The 21529-nt window shown below is 34.7% G+C and overlaps 1 protein-coding gene across 2 annotated transcripts; it reads right to left on the bottom strand.

The window, feature by feature from the left end:
• Window positions 1-242: 242 nt before the first annotated feature.
• Window positions 243-21352, bottom strand: LOC132702610 (uncharacterized). 2 transcript variants are annotated; one of them, XM_060671369.1, is made up of 13 exons: window positions 21214-21352; window positions 20418-20625; window positions 20178-20363; window positions 19997-20128; window positions 16050-16312; window positions 13725-13873; window positions 11272-11538; window positions 10894-11084; window positions 9567-9806; window positions 8523-8786; window positions 6824-7060; window positions 5960-6165; window positions 243-4086 (listed from the first exon to the last, which is right to left on the bottom strand). In XM_060671369.1, exons 3-13 carry the CDS (start codon window positions 20355-20357, stop codon window positions 3981-3983), a joined length of 2235 nt encoding a protein of 744 aa, XP_060527352.1. In that variant the 5' UTR covers window positions 20358-20363; window positions 20418-20625; window positions 21214-21352; the 3' UTR covers window positions 243-3980. The 2 variants fall into 2 exon arrangements, with proteins under 2 accessions (XP_060527352.1, XP_060527353.1); XM_060671370.1 differs by lacking the exon at window positions 19997-20128.
• Window positions 21353-21529: the final 177 nt, after the last annotated feature.

Genomic DNA, 21529 nt, shown 5'->3' with positions numbered 1-21529 from the left:
ACAGAGACGGCACGTACATGTTAATTTTGATGATGATCCGAGTCGGTTATTGTACAAACAGCGAAAAATCTTCCGACAATATGTATTCACTTATAAAAAAAGGCCCGAGGTGACGATACTACACTTATTAAGTTGGTAAGGCAATATTAAGTTATCGGATAAAAATTATACTAGGCTAAAATTAAATATAGCTGATATTTTTCTTAAGCTACGTTAACAGTGTGGGTTGGTTAGATTTTAGATTTTTGTTTTTTTTTTGTTTTCCGCTACGTAAACCACGCTAAATTCTACGTTATTTGTACCAACCGCACCGATTATATTTTCTCAATTCTACTATAACGAAATTTTCTTTTGTCACGCATCGCCGCACAGTTTTGAAGAAAAAAAAGCACGATGCCTGGCCCGCCCGTGAACTTTGCTCAGGAATTTGGAAAAAAAGATTTAAAATTTAGATTCTCAACTTTTTCTGGCATTATTTATTTGCAATGCTTTCGATTTAAAGTAGCAGAAATAGTTGACACCTACCAGATGTAGTTTAGAATTGCGAAACAAAGATGTTTGGAACGGACGATATTAACTATTCTGCATCATTTTGTTCATTGTATCGATTTTTTCAACAAAAATGTTTCGGAAACCTACGAATGTCAATTTTGTATAATTTTTGTTCAAAATAATAAAAAAAACCAAAACTATACGTTTGATAGTTTTATCTGGTTTGATTTTCGAGTATATGAGTAGATATAGAATTTTTGACTGATCTACAGCACGAAATTAGTTTTCTGACTGGACTTCAGTACTGCATATGGTAATGTACCAATGACATTAAATGATTTCACTCCGGAAGCAAAGTTTGCCCACGGGCGAGCCAGACGCTAGTGACACGAAATACATGACCAAAATGGATTTTACCCGAATTTAACGAAATTTCATTATTATTTTTTTAAATTGTTACCGGATGCCAAAGTTTGCCAAAAAGCATTTTACCGGACCAAGTACTGTTTTTATGTTCAAAAAATTTAATTTCCGAATGTTTCCAAAGTTATTTTGTTTTTTTTTATTGCTTCTCAAAAACAAACAAGTTTAATTATCATACACAACCGATACGAAAAGCATCTATTAGTTGCATGAGTTTTAATAATTTTTCTCTGCATTTTAAATAATATTGAAAACTGCTCCGCCTCATCAGATGTTGCGGAAAAACATCGTCGTCAAAAATAGTCGAAATAAACTACCTTACAGATGTTGAAAATTATTCAAACTTTTATAAATAATAGGTACCTTTTTTTTTAAATTATATCGGCCTAAATAATAAAAATTAAATTATTTGAAATTTACAAAAAAACATATCTTTTACCTTTTACTCCACGCCGCATTGAAAATAAAATGGTCAGGTAAAATAAAAAAAATATTTAAATGATATTTAGAATGACTATTTTTGACTGGGTATCACATACAAAGTAGAATGCTCTGGATAGCAAGTTATTGGATATTTTCTATATTTTTTCAACGCAAAATCATTTGTACTTTATGTCACACTTTGCTTAATAAGCAGTTGTTTTGGGCATTTTCGAAAAAATTCCTAAAATTTCATTAAATTCGACCGAAGTCCATCTCATTTATTTCGTGAGAGAAGCAAAGAAAAAATATTTCAACGAATTTTTACATTTATCCACGCGAACAGACACACACACACACACGCGCGCACACACACAGGGGACACCATTTTACCAGGCACACGAAACTTTTCGATAACTCAATCGAATTACGTCAGCTGCCCCGTTTTTCAAAATAATCGGGGCAAGGATCGCAAACCCTACTCCTAAGGGAATTTTATTTGTTTTTTTTTTATGATTAATTCATTCGTTTATATATATTTTTTTGTATACGTTTTTTGTTATTTTTTTTTCTGTTACCGCGAGAGCCGGAGGCGGCGCCACGGTCGTGGTTTTCCCCCGCACTCCGGCCAACAATTTAACCTAAACGACGCTCCAAAATTCAAAAATCAACCCTTCCCAGTTACCGATGGACCGGAACTCCTTAAAAAAAGAACAAACAAAAAAAAAACTCAACCGGAAACGAGAAAAATACAATACGAAAACAAACGAATTTTTCCGTTTTCAAAAAAAAATCTCTCCCTTACACTACCCGCTTTTTTTTTAAACGGTAGTAACAAAAACGCCCAGCGACTGAGGTTCGTCGTTGCTTATTAGCTTCAAATTTAAAATTCTCCTAAAAATATCAATCGAACTACAACGCACAGGTTATTATTTTCTCAATTTGGTGCAGAATTACCCATCGAACTACGAGCCTCAAGGTCATTCGTCTTCGATTACCACACTTTGAGAGATTATATACGACGGTCGAAACAGCGAGACTCCGCTAGAGGCCCCTAGCACGACGCTATTTACAAAAATAAAACATCTGGCGAGACGCGTTTTATTTTTCTAAGCTATGATTCCCGGCTGGCAGACGTCACCTAAAGTTTTATGTCACCGACGTCATATTACCTACATTTGAGATGTTATTTATCATCAACTAGAAAACATTTATTTATTCTACCAAGACAAAATTAGGATGGACGGGAATAATAAAAAAATGGGAAATACTTCACAAAGAGCTACAAATAGAACTATCTGATTTTTCCAAATATGCAGAGCTTAATGGTGAACCAAAGAAGCAAGGATTAAAATTTATATAGATTAACTTAATTTTTGAGAAACAAGTCAGAATTTATGAAAAACGAGTCAGAATTTCTGAGAAGCAAGTCAGAATTTCTGAGAAACAAGTCAGAATTTCTGAAAAAATCAATCACAATTTCTGAAAAACGAGCCCGAATTTCTGAAAAATAAGTCTGACTCTCTGAAAATTAAGTCAGAATTTCTGAAAAACAAGTCTGAATTACTGAGAAACAAGTCAGAATTTCTGAAAAACAATTCAGAATTTTTGAGAAACAAGTTAGAATTTCTCAGGAAGGACATTGGCAAGCGATACATCAGAGAGGTAGTGGACATCAAAATATTATGAAATCCCAACGTTTAATTTGAATTTTTTCAATTACCATTACCAAAATTGTTATTGTTGAATATTGATTTGTTTATTGTTTCTTTAAAGTATTAATCCAAAAAATTTCTTTAACCTTTTAAATCAAAATAAGTCAAAAACCTACCTTTGACCAGAAACAAAAATAATCCGATTTATCTAAATTCCGACTTGTTTTTCGGAAATTCCTACTTATTCTTCAAAAATAACAGTAAACAAAAACCTATATTTTATTTTTGGCGGCTTTTCAGTGGTTTCGCACCTCAGAGCCAGTATTTGTACCGATTTAAAGAGAGTTGCGGTACTATATTTCTATATTTCAATTTTTAAAAAAATTCTCACTTATTTCACTGCATAAAATCTTTATCTGTTACGATTCTTTTTACCACAACAATCAAGAAAAACTTGTTAAAAATGTTAAAAAATAATGTTTTCGACAACATTGAAACGTTAAAAATGGTAAATATAGTGGTAAACTTTTTTGTTTGCAATTTTGAATATCCAGCACGTAGGTAAAGTGATATTCCTTTTCCGAAAAATTTTCCCGCACCTTGTGATGTCCTAAAATTATGTCACTCGATACTGCAGTCAAATTTATGACGTCAATTTTACTTCGCCGTCATACTAGCCGGAAATGTCCCCGCCGGCTCGAGAGGCCCCGCCCACTCCGCTGCGCTAAAACTAATATGGCAGTCGTCGTCAATTCTCGAGCCGTCCGAAGCCTTCGGGGAGATTTTTGCCGCCCACAAAAAAAAAATTCCTAACCTCAAACACGGCAAGATCGCACTAACGGGTCAGGTGTCACGTGACTGCGCTTTGGCAGCGGCCTCGTCAAAGGTTAATCTTAGATTTAAAAAAAAAAACGAACCGAACTCCCATAACCTACTATGTACTAGGCGGGGGCGGCGGCGCCAGGCCCCCACGTTCCGTCTCGCTTTTATTTACAGGGTAACGGAACGTAGGGTGGGCAGGGCAGACATCCGGACGAAGCAGTCCTCCTGGAGGCGGGTGGCAAAACTCCACGAATCCGTCGCATTGTCCATATAACTGAAAAGACGGAATTTAGTTTCTACCTGGCTGTTTTTGTTGATGATAAAAAAAAACTGGTTATTTTCGAAAATGCCAATAAATTTCGCACAATTGTGCCGGATTTCCCGGTCTGAGTTTTTTTGGTGCGTCCCAATTTAAGGAAATATGAATTAAATTACTTAGATGGACTAGCCGGAATACTTAAATAAACTGTTTTCCTTTAAATTTTTCATTTTAAAGGGGACGTTCTCCACCTCAAAGTTATTACGGTTTCAAAGTTTTCCAAACCAAATAGTTTGGTTGAATTCAAAAAGGTATCCGATTAAACAAAGACAATAAAAAAATAACATTTGCGAAAAAGGTGCTGTTTTCGAAAAGATTTGAAATTATTGGCTCGTTAATTAGACTTTTATAAACCGACGATTTTCACATTTAGACCATAATAAACTTTACTATCTTAATCGTTTTGTACTAATAATATCTCCAATCTCTACTCGTTTTGCTATTTACACAGTTACGAAGTTTTTTTAAAAAAAAAGCTTTATTTTCCAACATAATCTAATTTGGTTATAGCAGTTTTAAACGTACATTTTTTTGACGTTAGGAAACGGGTCATTGTCGCTGGGGCTAAGTCTGTCCACCCTCCTATAATTCCCAAATTTTGACTTGTGAAAATGCCATTGGAAGGTTTGATTTATTACTGGAAATATTGGTTGTAAGATTTTTCTGCTGCATTTTTTACCTACAAAACCCCTATTTTTGCCTCCAGGGGCGTTTTTATTTTTTAAAAAAATCGACGTTAGTCCGGGAATGAAATTTTTATTTAAGGTAGAGGTTAATAAATATCGATAATTTTTCGATTTTTATACCAAAACCCATTTTTAACCTACATTTAACGTGGTTAAAGCCTACCTTGATCCGGGAAAGTTGAAATTTTGATTAAATGTAGATAAATTCCTCTCCTTTTAGTCCCACTTGTCTATTTTTTCTTCAAAATTTTGGACTCAAAAAAATCTACAATCGACTTCTCGATACTGAACGATAGAGGATGAACTATAGCAGGCAACATATCCATTTTGTAATTTTAATAAATCAATCGTCGAATTTTGGGCCGGTTTTTCGAAACAAGTAACAAGTAATTTCTCGAAAGCGGGTAATCTTTTGGAAATATTTACAAATTAACGATATTTTTCGATAAAACCCCTTTGTTACCACCCTCCAGGGGCGTTTTTATTTTCCAAAAAAGCCTACGTTGGTCCCGGAAAGTTGAAAGTTTTGTTAAAGGTAGCAGTCAATAAATGTCGATAATTTTTCGACTTTTATACCTGGCATCGATAAATTATCACTAAAACCCATTTTTAACCTACATTTAAAACAGTTAAAAGCCGGTCCGGTAAAACTGAGATTTTAATTAAATGTGGTTAAGTTCCTCACCCTTCAGTCAAATTAGTTCTTTTCTTTTTTGCCTCACAAAAATCGTTCCTCACGGCGAACAATACAATCGACAATCGATTTCCCGGTACTGTCAGATAGAAGATGAACTAACTATTGTATGCAACATATTCATTTTGTAATTTTAATAAATTTTGAGCCGGGTTTCCGGCCTAAAATGGAGATTCAAGGCAATTTCTCGAAAGCGGCTAAACTGTAGTATAGGGGAATTTTCAAAGGTCGGAAAGTTGAATCCATCGTAATGTTTTGGAAATGTCAAAAAATTATTGACAATTCCTAGATAAAATCCCTTTGTTACCGCCCTCCAGGGGCGTTTTCATTTTCTGAAAAAGCGGTCCGGAAAATTCAATTAATATCAATAATTTTTCGGTAAGACCTCGAATCCGGGCTGGGCTTTTATTTATTTAATACCACGTCGTCCGAGAAAGTTGATTTTTACCTGTGGCGACGTTTCCTTTGGTCGGGAGGTTCGACGGCCCCCAACCGGGCCAGCACCGGCACCGAAAACTCCATGTTCCTGTTGTGTATCGTCCTGATGTCGGACATCAGCTGCTCGCCGTCCCGTATTGTTTCCAGACGCAGCTGCCGCTGCCGCATATCGTCCCGCGGGACGGTGTTGTTCAGTTTCAGACACGCGTGACACACCTGAAAAACGTCATTTATTTATATTTTTTATAAAACTTCTGGATTCCTCCTGCGTCGGTTTTTGTTGACTCGAACTAGCTAACGTTTCGCCAATCATCCTGTTGTTGGCTTTTTCTGAGCTTGACTGAAACTGGCTCGCATTTGACTCTGTAGCTGCTTTTATTTGTTTGAAGGGGGCGGAGCTAAATGAGGGGCACAAACACCGTCTCGAATGACTGATTCCCATATTGGCGACAGGTAAAAGAAGATGAAAGATCCTTAAGACTAGGACAAATAAACTCATCAGCAGTTGCCGAACACAATCACCAAACCGGACATAAAATTTTATTCGATAAAACTAAAATTCTTGCATGTAATCAGTTATTCTACCAACGAAAAATCCGAGAGTCTATAGAAATCTAGCCAACAGGATGATTGGCGAAACGTTAGCTAGTTCCACTCAACAAAAACTGACGCAGGAGGAATCCAGAAGCTTTGTAAAAAGTATTACAGTAGCCTGTGAATGTTTCTTTGAAAAAAAAAATTGTCATAAATTATCATTCTTATTATTACTACACTTCTTTTTGTCCCTTATAAGTTTCAGTTCTGGTTTTCGAAGATTTTAAGATAATAAAGCAACATAAAGTCAAACATCGATTTCTATTGTTTCTCGACCTACCTTGTTGCCGTTCCATATGTTCATCACGTTTTCCGTATCGAACGTTTCTAGCTGCTTGCCCCAGTCGGTGTTCCAGGCCTCGTCGTCATCGCCCGCGCATTTGTCGCAAGATTTCGTAACGTAAGGCCATGACACCTCGTCCATGACGCCATCCAATACGCCGACATCCGATTTTTTGCTCGAATAGTTGTTCCAGCTGACGTCGGCGGCGGCCCTGCATCGATCCAAGGCCCACTCCTTCGAAAAAACAAATTATAAATCACTTATGAACTTATAAAATAATAATTTTTTTTTTCGAAATTGTCACCTCCCTCACAAAAATCGATCCTCACAGCGAAAAGTACATTACTGTGCGATACAGTAATAATCAAAGTATGCAAACATGTAAAATTGACCATCGAGTTTTGAGCCGGTTTTCCGGCCAAAAATGGAATTCCGAGGGAGCGCGTTAACTGTTGAAGGGGCGATTTTCATGTGGCGATTCTAATGTAATTCTTTTAAATATCGATAATTTTTAGATTAAACCCATTTTTAACCTATATAACGCCTCCAGAGGACCTTCTATATTTAAAAAAAAAGCGTCCGGGAGAGTTAAAATTTTTATTAAAGGGACAGGTCAATAGCGCAAATATCTTGCCTTTAGTCGTAATTTTTTTTGTTCTCATAATTTTTCACCCCCTTACAAAAATCGAACAGCTCAATCTAGATAATTATAAAATGTATATATTTTTTTGAGAATATTGATAAATTCTCGACAATTTTCTACTTACATTTTGCTTTCAGGAGGCGTTTTTATCCTTCAAAAAAGTACAAGATTGAGAAAGTTGTAATTTTTATTAACAGAGGACATATGTCACATCACCCCTCCCCCAACTCTTTAGTTCTATCGTTTTCTTCTAAATTTTTGACCCCGTTACAAAAATCGTTCTTCACGAACGACGAACAGTACAATCAACATACATGTTATTTTTGAAAATAAAGATAATTTTTCGACAAAAACACATTTTTTACTTATATTTCCCTCAGTCAGGCGTTTTTACCCTTCAAAAATGTCCACGTTGGTTCGGGAAAGTAGAATTTCTTATTAAAGGAAACGATCAATGTCCCTCCACCCGCCCTTAAGTAGCAATTATTTTTTTATCGAAATTTTTGACTTCACAAAAATCCATTCTTATGGCGAACAGTGCAGTACAGTAATTTCGATCATTTTTCGATAAACCTGTTTTTGTGACATCTCGTCGATTAGTAAAAAGTTTGTTCAGAGTTTGTTTTGTTCGGATCACATATTTTGCAGTATTTTCATGAGATATACAAAATTTCGAAAAAATTGCAACATGTATAGGTTACAAAGCACATAAAACAAATTAACAAAGAATAAATATCCCATATCTATGTTTAAGTTATAAAATAAATAAATGTAGTAGGTGCTCCAAAAATTTGAAAAAACATTCTTTTTGTTTATGAATGAATATATTATCTGGGATCGTCTCCCAGAAGGAAGACGACTAAGGACCTTTTTTTCCCAGTAATATTTTAAAAATTTCGTAATCCGTATTAAATATGTTTCTATCCCTTTAGTTTCCATAAAGGACGAATTCCCCAAAACAAAAAAAATCATACTCAACCGTACTGTTCAACGTTACAATCGTTATTTGTTTGCTGCGTTTTTGCATTTTTTTAAAGTTATTTGCGCGCTCACCTCTCCGAAACGTTCCGAACCGTACGTAGGCAAGCTTGGCGATTGCAAAGAGGAAGTCAGAGCAACGATCGCCTCCCCTTCTGTTTGGCAAGCCTTGTCGATTTGCTTCACCTGATATTTGAGCACGAATTCGGAATCCAAACCCGAACCGACCTCAAACGACCGATCGGGTTCGTCTTCGGAGCTGTGGTAATGGCGGAACTTTCTCTGGCCGAATTCCGTCTCGAACAGCATAGAGCCGCTAGCGCTGCGCCCGTAATCGACCTGCAAAGCCCCGGAGTGTCAAATATCCGGCTCGTGTGGCCTCGCATTCTTACTATAAACTCACACGGAAATTACACAAAAAAAAATTGAGAAGGGATCGCCAATTTGTATTTACCTATATATTATCTGTTCTCCTTTTCACTTAAACTTTATATATACAAGGAGTGTTCAAAAAGTAAGGTGACTTTTGTTATTGGGCGGGCTACGTACATTCGATCTTCGATATTTTTTTTTATTTGGTACACATGTCCCTAACATATGTTTACAGTTTCAGCCAGTTTGCAAGTTTGTGTTTTGTGTGCATGGCGATTTTCTGCTGTAAAAAAAAAATGGATCAAAGAATTTGCATTAAATTTTGTGTAAAACGGAATAACAGTGCTGCCAAACACCTAAAATGTTGGTCACGGCATATGATGAATCTACTTTGAGCAAAAAAAAAAAATGTTTATAAGTGGAAGCTGATCCCAGGTGACCGAGAAGATGCAGATGACGAAAGTCGCTCTGGACGCCCCAACACGTTAATAACTGATGAAAGCCTTGAGGAAGTGAAACAAATCATTATTTCCGAAGTTTTGGGCATGAAACGTGTAGCAGAAAAATCTATTCCGAAACTGCTTAATTTTGAACAAAAGGACCGTCAAAGGAGCATCGCTCAAGAGCTGTTAAACGACGTCAATGTTGATCCCGATATCCTCATTAGATAAATGAAAAATGAAGAGATAACAGTTTCAATTGTGGCCTAAATCAAAGAGAAACAATAGGGAAGGAGAATCGTTTTACCTTTTCTAGATTTCCGTTGATGACGAAGGTAGTCCCGTCCGCGTAGTCGCATTCGTCAACCGGATCTTTAATAGGTTTAAAGTGCGACCGTTCTGACGTCAGCAGGTCGTCCTTTTCAAGATGGCGATGCGGCAGGCCGTCGCGCCCGCTGAACTCCGCCATCGCCATCCGCGCGTTGTTGCTGAACAGGCTGAAAGGCTTCTTGGCGCACTCTTTCACCTCGGCAAAGCTGCTGCACTCCTGCGCAAAACAAATAAATACTGATCCTTCAAACTTCTGGATTCGTCCTGCGTCGGTTGTAGATCAATCGAACTTGTTGGCGTTTCTTGCTCTGAAGAAACCAAAATGACAATTCGCAAAACGTCGGCACGTTCGATCCAACAAAAAGCGACGCAGGAGGAATCCACAAGAATGGTAAACAATAAATACGGATCATTTGGGGGGATAGATAGGAAGTAAATTAATTTACACATTTACATATAATTGTTATTATATATTAATCAAAAATCAGACAAACTTCACGTTTTTCCAACTTATTTAGATGGTTTAGTTGATTGTATAACAATTTCAAGAGGTACCTTAATGGTTTGTCAAGTCTGAGTAGTTTAAAAGTAAACATTCACTAATCGATTTATTCCAAAACCTAAGTAAAGGCAATTAATTAGGTACGATTGAAAAAAATCTGTTTGTTTTACTGGTTATGTCGTGGGAAATTCCAATAAAAATATCATATTTTATAAGAAAACCTGTTATATTAATATTGCATATGCCGAAAACTAAAAAATAGGACTTTCTAGTCTAAGGAGAGAGTTAAGAGAAAAAAAAGGACTTTTCTTACAATTTATAATGATGGCCTCTTTATTTAAATCTATAACATGTTTAAATTGTTGTCTTAAACGTTTAAAATAACATTTTGCGGTGATTATTTCATTATTTGTCTTATAATTTTCCTTTTCAATCCAAACGCAGACAATTTTTTTTTTATAAGAGTAAGTATTAAAAATTATATTGCTAATGCTAATTAGAATTAGAAGAGAATATTTCATATAGCTTCTTATTGATTTATTAGAAAGCACCAATGAAGCAAAATCTTATTTAATCTTAATCTTATATAATTATTTTATTTTACAACGTTTTCTTCTCTGAGTATAGGAATACTCAATTCGATATTTAGCGATTCTATTTGAAAAAATAATTTCCAGGATTTTCTCTTAGCCGATTTATAATTGCTTGTTCATATATTTGTTGTTGTATTTCCCTATCATACTTCGTGCCCCTTAATGGGAAACAAAATCGACGTTTCAAAAACAATAATGCGCCTACGTACCTTATCGTGATTGACCTTCATGAAACTGATGGTCAGCATATCGAAGAGGCATTCGTTTTCGTGCAACGCAGCGGCCAGATCCGAATCGTCCCAAGCGCGATCTGGCGGTAACGCGTGCAAACCGTCGAAGACGGATTTCCTTTCCGCGACAGTGTTCGTCTCATTCTGACTGATGAATTTGGGCCAAGAATCTGTTGAAAACGCAGAAAATTCTTACTTCATTAATTACTTTTGGCACAACTTATTTAAAGTCAGAAAGGGGTTATTAAATAATATAGTGCATAATGTATGCATTCGATACTGTGATTTGCAGTGTTAGCATTATTATCTTTCTTTCTAATCAATCCAAAAAAGATTTAATTCGTGTCGTCAACTTACTAGACTCTACTTCGCGAAACTGAAACTCGGACTTCGGGGGGCTGCAGCGTACGTTTGACCATATGGAGGAGGTGATGTTGGTGCCGCGGGCCAAAAACTGGTTTTCCTTGGCGGTGTTCATGGCGTTGGCGAGGTTCATCAGTTCGACGGTCGCCCCGCCCTTCGGCGGCGAACAGGATTCGTTCAGCAGGTCGGAAATGTCGACCGGCAGACCCTCGTACATGTCGAAGTCATCCTCGATGGTCAGATTCTGTCCCAAACACTGACCTGAAACACGGAAAATCCATTTTTTAACTCTCCGACTAGGCCAATTATTCATATCGTCCCTCAATTGGATATATCTTAATAAAACTTGCTGACGTTACGCCAATCATAATGGTAGCTTCCTCAGGGCTTAACTGAAACCGGCTCGCAATCTCCAATCATTTCTAAAGAAATTTAAAAAAATAAAAACCACTTCTCAGCATTAGGCAATTAGTTTTTATTTTTAAGTGAAACCCACGACTGACTAAATAAAAATTAAGATATCAAATCTGCTCGTAAATGAATGCAAATGTCATTATTTTTGTTAAGTGGCGTGTTACTGTCTGTCTGTGAACAAATAATATTTTGGGTCGGCACTGCACTGGATAAATCGAGAACTTTTTATGTGAAAAATAAAATATCTATCTAAAACAAAATCTCTAGTTTTTAGTTACAAATTAGTGTCCAAAAAAAAATATTAAAAGACTGTTCTCTTCACTTCTACAGTTTTAATGAAATAACATAACATAATAACAAGATAAATAATAGACGATTCTTATTTTAAGAAAACAAAAACGACCTACTGTTAATAATTTTTAACAAAATTGTCAGTTAATAAATTAATAACAACCTTTGTTGAAAACAAGTAGAATATAAAAAAAGGTTTTTCAGCTCTTCTACAGTGTTAACTGGGGTGTGATAAACCAGACTCTTAAGGTGCCACCATAAGAAAAAGTCAAAACTATTTAAATCTGGGAACCTAGAGGGACCATGATTGAGGTTCGGCGGTTATTAAATGTGTGATTTAAATATTCTCTTACTACAACATTAAAGTGAGCAGGCAATTAATAGTCTTCTAAAAACCGGCTATAATTATGGCCATTTAGCATTTCTGGCAGGAAAAGGAGACCAATTAAGTAATTTCCAACAATTCCATCTTTAATTTACCGAAAACTGTTCTTGGTGTTTAAATTCTACAACTGCATGGGAGTTTTCATCAGCCCAAATATTGTGGAAATTTCAAAAATGCAACTCAAAGTTTACGTATTCGTAAGTTTTTGAAGAATTTTAGTAAAACAGATAGACAATTACTTAAATAAGAAATAATAACGATAGTAATTCTCACCATGCTGTCATATTAACGATATTGTTATGCAGAGAAGAAGTTTTAATTTTTTTAAGCGAAAACCGTACATCGGATTGAAAAAAAGCAAAAAATTAAATTCCTTTAGAAATGATTGGAAATTGTAAGAATATTTTTTATTTGAAGAGAAATCAGTGGCATACCATCAATGCATGCCAAAATAGATATGTGAAATTCCATACACCCGCCACTGGTGTATTCCTACAGCGCCAGTGTGGTTTACATAGTGAATTCCGTTCTCAATTTCTGAGCTTCAGTATCATAGCCAAAATGTTAAATTGTAAGATATCTGTGTACATTTCTGGAATGGACAACCTTAAATGACTACGTTTTTCACAATTTGAATTCATTTAAATCCAAAATATCCCTTCAATGTGAGATAATAATGAAAGCTCACTTATGGGGAAAATGTTTAATTATTTTTGGTAAAGAATACACCCTGTAGACCTAAAAATTCAAAAAAAAAAACAACCCAACCCAGATTACTGCTCCACATGGTCGTATGTCATCCTTCTCTTGAAAAAGCCATAACGCAATATTAATTTACCCACTTTTCAAAGTTTTCGCGTACACAGGCAACGAAAGATACAGATTTTGTCGACATTGAAAATTCTTATTAATACAATAATTACAAAGTTCGAAAAAATTTCGCAATATTCACTGCGAAAACTACATAAAACGAAGAAAAATTTACTTACACAAACTTTTACAGCACTCTAGAAAATAATTCACGTACTGAGACATCCAGAACCACAATGTTAACCCACTGACTTAGGAGCAACGTCAAGGACGGTATATATTATCGCAATTTAATTGCCACAAGGGAGGGGCAGAAAGCAGGTAAGAATATTAGCCCCCTAATCCCGATGACATTAACTCAAAATATTATCGCTAAAGATTCTCCTTTTCATTGTTAAATTCTGCAAATTTTCCAAGAAATAATGTACATGTAATGGCCTGGGTAATCGGAAAGAGATTAGTAAGGGTCTTTTTGGTAAATATCCTTTTATTGCGATCTGCATGATACAAGATAGGAACGGGAAATGACGAAAAACAGTACACTTACCCTTGTTATTGCTATTGTTATTTAAAAACTTCCAATTGGTCATGTTGTTAAATATCTCCTTGTTCAAGCTTCGGGGACGAAGCTCCCTCTTGTATGCGACCCGCCCTCGGGACTGATTGGTTCTCGCCTTCAAGTTGTCCGAGTACATCCTAAATAAAATTAGTGAAAAATGAAAAAAACCGCTTAATATCTGTTTCGTCAAGTAATGGCGCTCTTTTCATCATTATAATGTGTTTCTTTTAATGACAATAATAACTTTTGGATTGTTCAAAATATTGCAAAATTACATTTTTCGCATTCTGCGTGAAATTTCCCTCAAAATGTTAACCAAAAACTAACCGTAATTGGAAACTTGTTACTTTTGGAATGTTGGGAAATTCCTCTTGACATTTACCAGAAGAAAATACAATTCGGAGCAGACATTGTTTTATTCCATCTTTATTTTCAATTATAATAACGTATAAAATACTAAATGTACCAATTTAAATAATAAGTACGATATCGTGAAAGAAATTTGTCGTTTTATGAGGAAAAAAAGCATTTTCTGACAGATAAAATTTTCAAAAAATGATAGAGTAAAATTTCCTTTAAAAATATATTCTCCTCGATCGAAACTGTTTTATTAATTTTTATCCATTGTTCCATCAAATCTTTATTTCAGTTAATTTTACTTATTATCTTAATATTTTCAAACAAATTTTTCGTCTTATAACGAAAATGTCGACTTTTGATGCTTGTCACGATTATGCCTTTTCTTGTTGGTCTATCAATAGAGAGATGAAATTGAAAAAAAAAATCATAGAGTAAAATTTCCTTCTCCTCAATAGGGAACTAGAACGTTTTTTTTTAAATTCATTAATGCAGTTGTTTATATATAGAAATAACGTATACCAAATATCAGGGAAAAAAATCAAGTTGTGACACCCGGCTATTTCTTTTAAATGACACTAAAAGCGGGAGAATGGTCGTGACGTCATACCGCTGCTTTTCGATCGATACTGCGACATGTTATAGTGTTATTCTCAGGTTATAGGTAGAGAATTATATTATTTACGTTTATTTTTGCCTCGTGTAAAGGTGTAACACAAAAACAATATTGCAAATCGTGTTCAATCGAGTACAACCCGTAAAACGGCAGATAAACTTTTTATTTGCCTACTAGAAAATAAAAGCCATCGTTTTTTGTTAACATTATGTTCAGGTGTCACTTTAGCCTTAACCGTGCTAATATTTTCAACTCTTCGAACTTGCACCCTTCCTATTGCAGTCTCCATAGGAACGGCTTCCTGATCTACGTAAAATAAAGAATACTTTAAGTTATCAATGCCACTATACTTTGAAATCAGGTTTATTTTGTTGAATAATTTACATTTTATTTGATATACCATTTAAATTTTCAAAACTAGAAAACTCTAAGCTATTTTCTATGAACATATCTTTCAGCTTTAACACCGCGAGCCTCAGCAAAAGAAAAACTTCGATGGTTTGTATGTCACAATAAACATATCCACTAAAAGTAAATAGTCAAATTGACCTCTTAAAAATCGGCTTGGGTCATTTTCAAAACTTTCAACAAAAGCAAGCGACAGGATCAAGACTAAAATTAAAATTAAAACCACTAAACCGAATGCGTTGTCTTTTCTGCTACGGTCCGGCTGGCGCGTAGTCTAACTAGCGAATTGGCGTCACAACCGGTCACAGCCAATGACAGCTCGTTCCAAAAAGGGTTTGAATTTCCCAAATTTTGATTGCTTAGAACTGCGAAATTATTTTTTTTGTAAACCGTGGTTGTTTTAATAGTATAAACTTACTTTTATAAGCAATACTTGATTGATAATATTCTTTTAATTGTTAATTTTTTTTAATTATACCTTATATTTCATTCTAATTCACCTTATTATTTTAACATTTTCAATTGAAATACAAAACAAAATATTAATAAAAATCTGACAATGTGAATAATGAGGACATCTACATTATTTGCAAAAAAATTCGTCATTTTATAAGGAAAACATCAACTTTTTCATGCTTCCGCTTTTTCTTATTCTTTTCCAAAACAGAGGCGAAATTGAAAAAACAATTTGATAGAGTAAAATTTACTGTTCTATTAATTTTTATATTTCTTTTAATTATATCTTTATTTATTAACTTTTATTATCGTCAATTGAAATACAAAATAACATATTAATAAAACAATTGAAATAATAAGTACAATATCTACATTATTTTCAACCAACTTTCTCGTGTCAATTTTATAAAACACCTCGAAAACTAAAAAAAAAAAAAACGACACCGAATTTGGTACGAAAGGAAAACATGGCGAACCTGTTTTGATGCACGTGACGCTTGTTTTTCCTCTTATTGCCCTTTTTCGGCGACGTTTCGGTAGCGCAATCGGTGCGGGCGTTCCCGGGACGGAGCGGAGGGAACGCCGCGTAGTACCGTTGAGCCAACTCTCCCGGGGAAATTTTCCTAGTTTTCTCTGATTTCCTTGTATTTCCCGCCTCGGTCGCGGACGATTCGGACGGGGCGTCCGCCTCTTTCAGTTTCTCGCAGAGCTCGTCCACCAACGATTCAATTTCGCAACTCTAAAACCGGAAACGCCGAAAACCGTTTAATTGTGAAAGCACTATACCTCCCAGTAATAGGAGAAAAAATAGTGACTACATTTTGTACGTTTTTAAATGTTATATTTTGCGATTGTCCTTTCTATAGGCCACCGTGCAGACCGTGGTGGACGTGCGGTCACTACGGAGGAGGGGGAAGAAACTGTGAAACGGCGGTAAATAAAACATACATAATAAAGTGATCAGGAGTGGGAATTGACAAAAAAAAAGTGGAAATGCTCAAGTGCGGATTCAAAAAATTGTTACACAGTAGTTTACTTTCTCCTTCTTACTTAGTTTCTTCATTTTTCATACACGTTCCTAAAAAAGCGCTGAAAGGAGACCAACAATAATTTTTTTTAGTTTAGTTTAGTTTAAAAAGGCAATAAAACAAAATTTCTTACTTAACTCCGGATTTCTAACAAATAAATTGGTCTTACTGGAAAATAACTCAGAAATTCTGAGTTAAAAATTAGACGGACAGATCAGATATACGGCGTGATTCGTAAAGAAAGGGCAATGTCTAAACTAGAGGTACTAAACAACAAAAAAAAGTTTGAATATCAATAATTAAGAGGGCGATTTTTAGGTTCATTATAAAAAGAAAACATCTTAACGTCTTAAATTTTGTGTTACAGGGTGATAAAAGTTTTCAAAAATAAAATATATTTTCTTAATATCTATAATACCACTTTATATATTTTAATTAATTGTATCACTTTTTTTTTAAATATGTCAGCCCTACGGAATTTCACATGTCTATTTTGGCAGGAATTGATGGTACGCCACTGATTTCTCTTAAATCATTTCTAAAGAAGTTTAATTTTTTCGATTTTTTTTCAATCCGATGTACGGGTTTTCGCTTAAAAAAGAACTCTTCTCTGCATAACAATATCGTTAATACGATAGCATGCAGAGAATTATTATTATCATTTTTTACTTAAGTAATTTATCTGTTTTTTAAATATCTGGGGTGTATTTTTGAAATCTTTATAATTATTTCTTATCATTGTAGTAGACTGTGTCTATACGAATTATTAATTCTGTTGTCAAGGAGACTGAATTTAAAAACTGACGTTAAACGTCAGTTTCTAAATTCAGTTCTTCGCATCTTATTAATTTAGTGTTTAAGATATTCGAGCATTGTTATTTTAAAAAAGAATGGCCGGGTCTAGATAGATATTTTATTTTCCGCGAGTGCAGTGGCGACCTAATTAACCAAAATATTATTTGTCCATAGACAGTCAGTGACACGCCACTGATTTCCTTACAAAAAAAGTAATGACATTTGTATTAATTAATGAGGAGATTTGATTTCATTTTTATTTAGTCCGCCGAGCGGTTTTCACTTAAAAACAAAAACTAATTTCCCTGCATGTTGTCATATTGTAAAATGGTTAAATATTGCTGGTTAATATTGCTCTCAGTACCTATTTAGAGAAAAAAAGAAAAAAACGTCTTCTAAGAACTTTCAAACCGAGAACCCACGGCCTACACGATTTATCCGAACGATAAGGTGACATTAGGGCCCTCTAGGAGCAAATAAGTTTTAAATTCGAAATTGTCAAGTCAAAAAAACTAAAACCGCCAATTTTTATTAATTATTATAATATAAAAACTTTCTCAATTAATGAGAAACTTCAGAACGAAATTTACACTTTTGACGCCCTGTGTTATTAAAATTACCAAAGAACCTCTCGAAAAAGAAATATGTTTTCACATATTTCGGAAACTCCAGTGAAAAATTGTCCAAATTCTTAAGTAAACACAATTTGAAGATAGCTTTTAACTGTAATAATTCCTTGGGACGATTAATTAAAAATAATCAATTACAATTATAAACGAATTAAAGAACATCAAAATGAAAAACTTGTTCGCTTGTTGAGATCCGACTGGAATCCTGCAGACGTTTCGCCAAGATCTCACTTGGCATCTTCAATGCTCGCGCTCGGAAAACACTTCGGGCACTGTTACTGTGTTTATTTATTTGTATAAAAGAATGTTGGACATGTTCAATTTCAATTAAAATTATAACACAATTTTCTCAAGATTAATCCGAAAAAAACAATAAATTGGCGAGACAATAACCATACTAACTTAATGAATAAAAAATTCAAAAGTATGTATTTGGTAATTTTTATTTGTAACAGAGAGTGCTGCATTGTAAAAAAAAAATCAAAATTTTGGAATTTCGTACACAAAATCTCACTAAATAGTTGTTTTCGGATAAACGCTTTTTCGTTTTTTATTGAAAATTACCTCGAAATTTGAATACGTCAAAAAATATCATTGCGAGGCAAAATTTTCCCGTTTAATCGGACAATTTTGTATTTTTACAGATCACATATGGAACAGATCTAAGGACGTTAACAACAGCGAAAAAATATGTTGTTTGTGGTAAAGAAAAATAGTCGTATTTGCGGTGTACAGATACAGATAGTGCAAGACAAAAAATGTTTGTTTTCGGGTTTAACATTGGTCGATCACATGTATCCGAAAGTTATAAATATGCCCTCTCAAAGGGTCGACGTCCCATACTAATAGTGGTTTTTCAAACATGATCAAAAAACAGGTAAGTTTTGGTTACTTTAAGATTTTTTCCTTTTTTTAAATACAACACGATGTACATTATTACGGTCTGATTCACAAAGTAAAAATCAATCTACTTTCTACAGGCCTAGGAAGAGCACACTAATTCCAGAGCTCCCTAACTTTGCAAACTGCAAGAACTCTGAGGTTGCATTGATTTTTGATTGAAAATACCAAAATGGCTAGAAAATTGGCGAATATATGTATATGCAGAGGAAAAAATTTGCATCTACAAAATTTACGTAATTCATTAATAAGTTTTGGACACCCTGTAAGAGACAAATCCATTTTCAATAGCCATGGATGATCCTTGGGCTTCTTTTTACCATAACATAATATATTTTAAAATTTTTAACTTTATCAAGGTATTTCAACAACTATTGACATTAAGTATTATATATTTAGATAATTGCAAAATTCTTTAAACTTTTTTAAATTTTATTCAAATTTTGATCTTTATTAAGAATGTAAAATACATACAAATATTAAATAAATTAAACATTTTATATAAAAATATTTAATCCTAAGTTATTTAAAATATCACTAAGCTATGTAAATATTTGTATATAAAATGTTTCATTTATTTAACATTTGCATGTATTTTAGATTCTTGAGAAAAATCCACATTGTGATCAAAACATTGAATAAAATTTTTAACAATTCAAAGAATTTTGCTATTATTGAACCTCAACCCAAGAAAAAGCCTAGTATAATTTGCTCAGAAATCCAAAAATGCATTAATATAGAGGGTGTTGCATTTAAAATAATAAAATTAGATATAAACTTTATAATTTTACATTTCTGTACACCTTTCGATTGTGCACTTAATTACCCCTTTTTTTAGTGTTTGTAAAGGTTCTTATTAATAAATAGGAAAAAAAAAGTTGTGGAAAATGTATGGATGGAAAAGCCCAGCTAGGAAATATTTTTTCTGAAATTAAATCTTCATATTGATTGATGCAAGGCCTTGAACTAGGGAGTGATACTTTTCATAATAGTACCTAAATTTTGAAAAAATATTTTCTTTAATAGGGTAAAAAAAAACTTTCAAAATAAGCTCAAGCGCCCACTATTTACCTGGTCAGCGGCCGACATGAGGCATTTGACAGCTGCCGAACGTTTAATCTGTTCGGCATTGGCCTGCGCATGTCTCCACCAGTTCGAAGTTCGACGGATCCGCTTTTGATACGCAGCGTTCCGCCCTCCTTCCTAGGTGGCACCACATAATTTATAATTAAACTGCAACTGAAAAATCTACCTTTTTTAGTTCCGTAAATAGCTCCTCATCTTCAGGATAAATAACGTCCAAGGTGTGCACGTGCAATAAACTGAGGATGTAACGAGTGTAAACTTCCGAATCAATACCGCGAGCTTCGAGTTGTTCCTCCAACCAATCGGACACTGCTGAAGGCATCGACACTAACTGAGGGTACTTCATAATATTCTGTTGAAAGCGAATGAAAAACAATAACGCATCAACTAATCCGTTCATACTCACACTGAACCAAATGTGGATGGGTATGCTTCTGTAGGGCTTGTCTTTCAAAATATATACCAAGCACTGGTACGGCGAAAAAGGTGGCCGTGCCAAAACCCATGTTAAACCGCGGGAAAATCCATGTCCGATGCCAAAACGCTTAATTTATAGGGAGTTTTGATATTTCTAAAAGGGAAAACTTCGACGCCTGCCCGCCCCCATTGTATATCTGCAAATCAAACGGTTGATAAAAAAATAAAACAAAAGACGTTCGGAAGTAAGTCGCAAAAAGTGCACTACAAATGGAAGAAAGAAAGGTTAAAGCACTTCCAAGTTAAAAATAGCGGCAAGGGCATCACGGGTTTTCGCGTATTTCCGCCTTAACGTCTCAGATCATGCACAAATTTTCTCGTGAAGTGATGATGCAGTTTGATGTTGAGCCGAAAATAATAGTCGCGTCAACGAGAATAAGACGAAATTTTAGTATAAAAATATAGTTTTTTCAGAACGTTTAAAATATGTATATTAATGTTCCTGGGTATCAAAATTGACTTTTAAATCTTAAACCTTTCCAAAAAAATTCCAGAAAACTAAAATTACGCTCATCGTCTAATCCGACAGAAATCTAATAAAACGCACTTTTAAAATCAAAGAAAAAACAGCAAACAAAAATTACACTTCAAATGTACGCCATTAAAACAATTGCACAACAAACGTGGAAACCAAGGCGACGGCAAATTGACGATTGACATGGAATTGCGGTCCCAATTTAGGGCAAATAAAAACGAAAACCGCCTAAAAAAGGAATATTTGGTACCTTTGCGCGCGGGGAAGTTATTCAGAACGGTTAATTCCCTTAACACACCCCACGGATTTACAAAAACATGGCAGCTCGGCGCGACGGCCTATGCCAATCAAACGAAATCCCGCTCAAAGTGCGCGTGGGCAAAAGCCAGCCCTCGCATAGTGCGCAAGACGCGAGGAGCGTTCAGAAATTCTGGGAGGAACGCATTGTCCTTATCTAACGACGTGATATAGAAGGAGACAGAGCGAAAACGTTCCACAATTCCCATATGCGCCGCGGTTTCTAAAGTTATCACTTTATCGACTTTTTCTAATTTTTTTTCTTGTTG

Source organism: Cylas formicarius, unplaced genomic scaffold (genome assembly GCF_029955315.1).
Source record: "Cylas formicarius isolate icCylForm1 unplaced genomic scaffold, icCylForm1.1 PGA_scaffold_5__7_contigs__length_24384050, whole genome shotgun sequence".
NCBI lineage: Eukaryota > Metazoa > Arthropoda > Insecta > Coleoptera > Brentidae > Cylas > Cylas formicarius.
Note: the sequence above shows the minus strand (reverse complement) of the source record. Positions and strands in the feature narration are given on the sequence as shown.

Excerpts from the sequence above, each read along its gene's own strand:
- LOC132702610 (XM_060671369.1), bottom strand. The coding sequence starts at position 20,357 with ATGAAGTACCCTCAGTTAGTGTCGATGCCTTCAGCAGTGTCCGATTGG. Across the intron at positions 11,085-11,271 it reads GTTTCGCGAAGTAGAGTCTA|ATTCTTGGCCCAAATTCATC; the intron begins GTAAGTTGACGA and ends CGTTTTCAACAG. Across the intron at positions 4,087-5,959 it reads CAAAGGAAACGTCGCCACAG|TTATATGGACAATGCGACGG; the intron begins GTAAAAATCAAC and ends CCGTCTTTTCAG.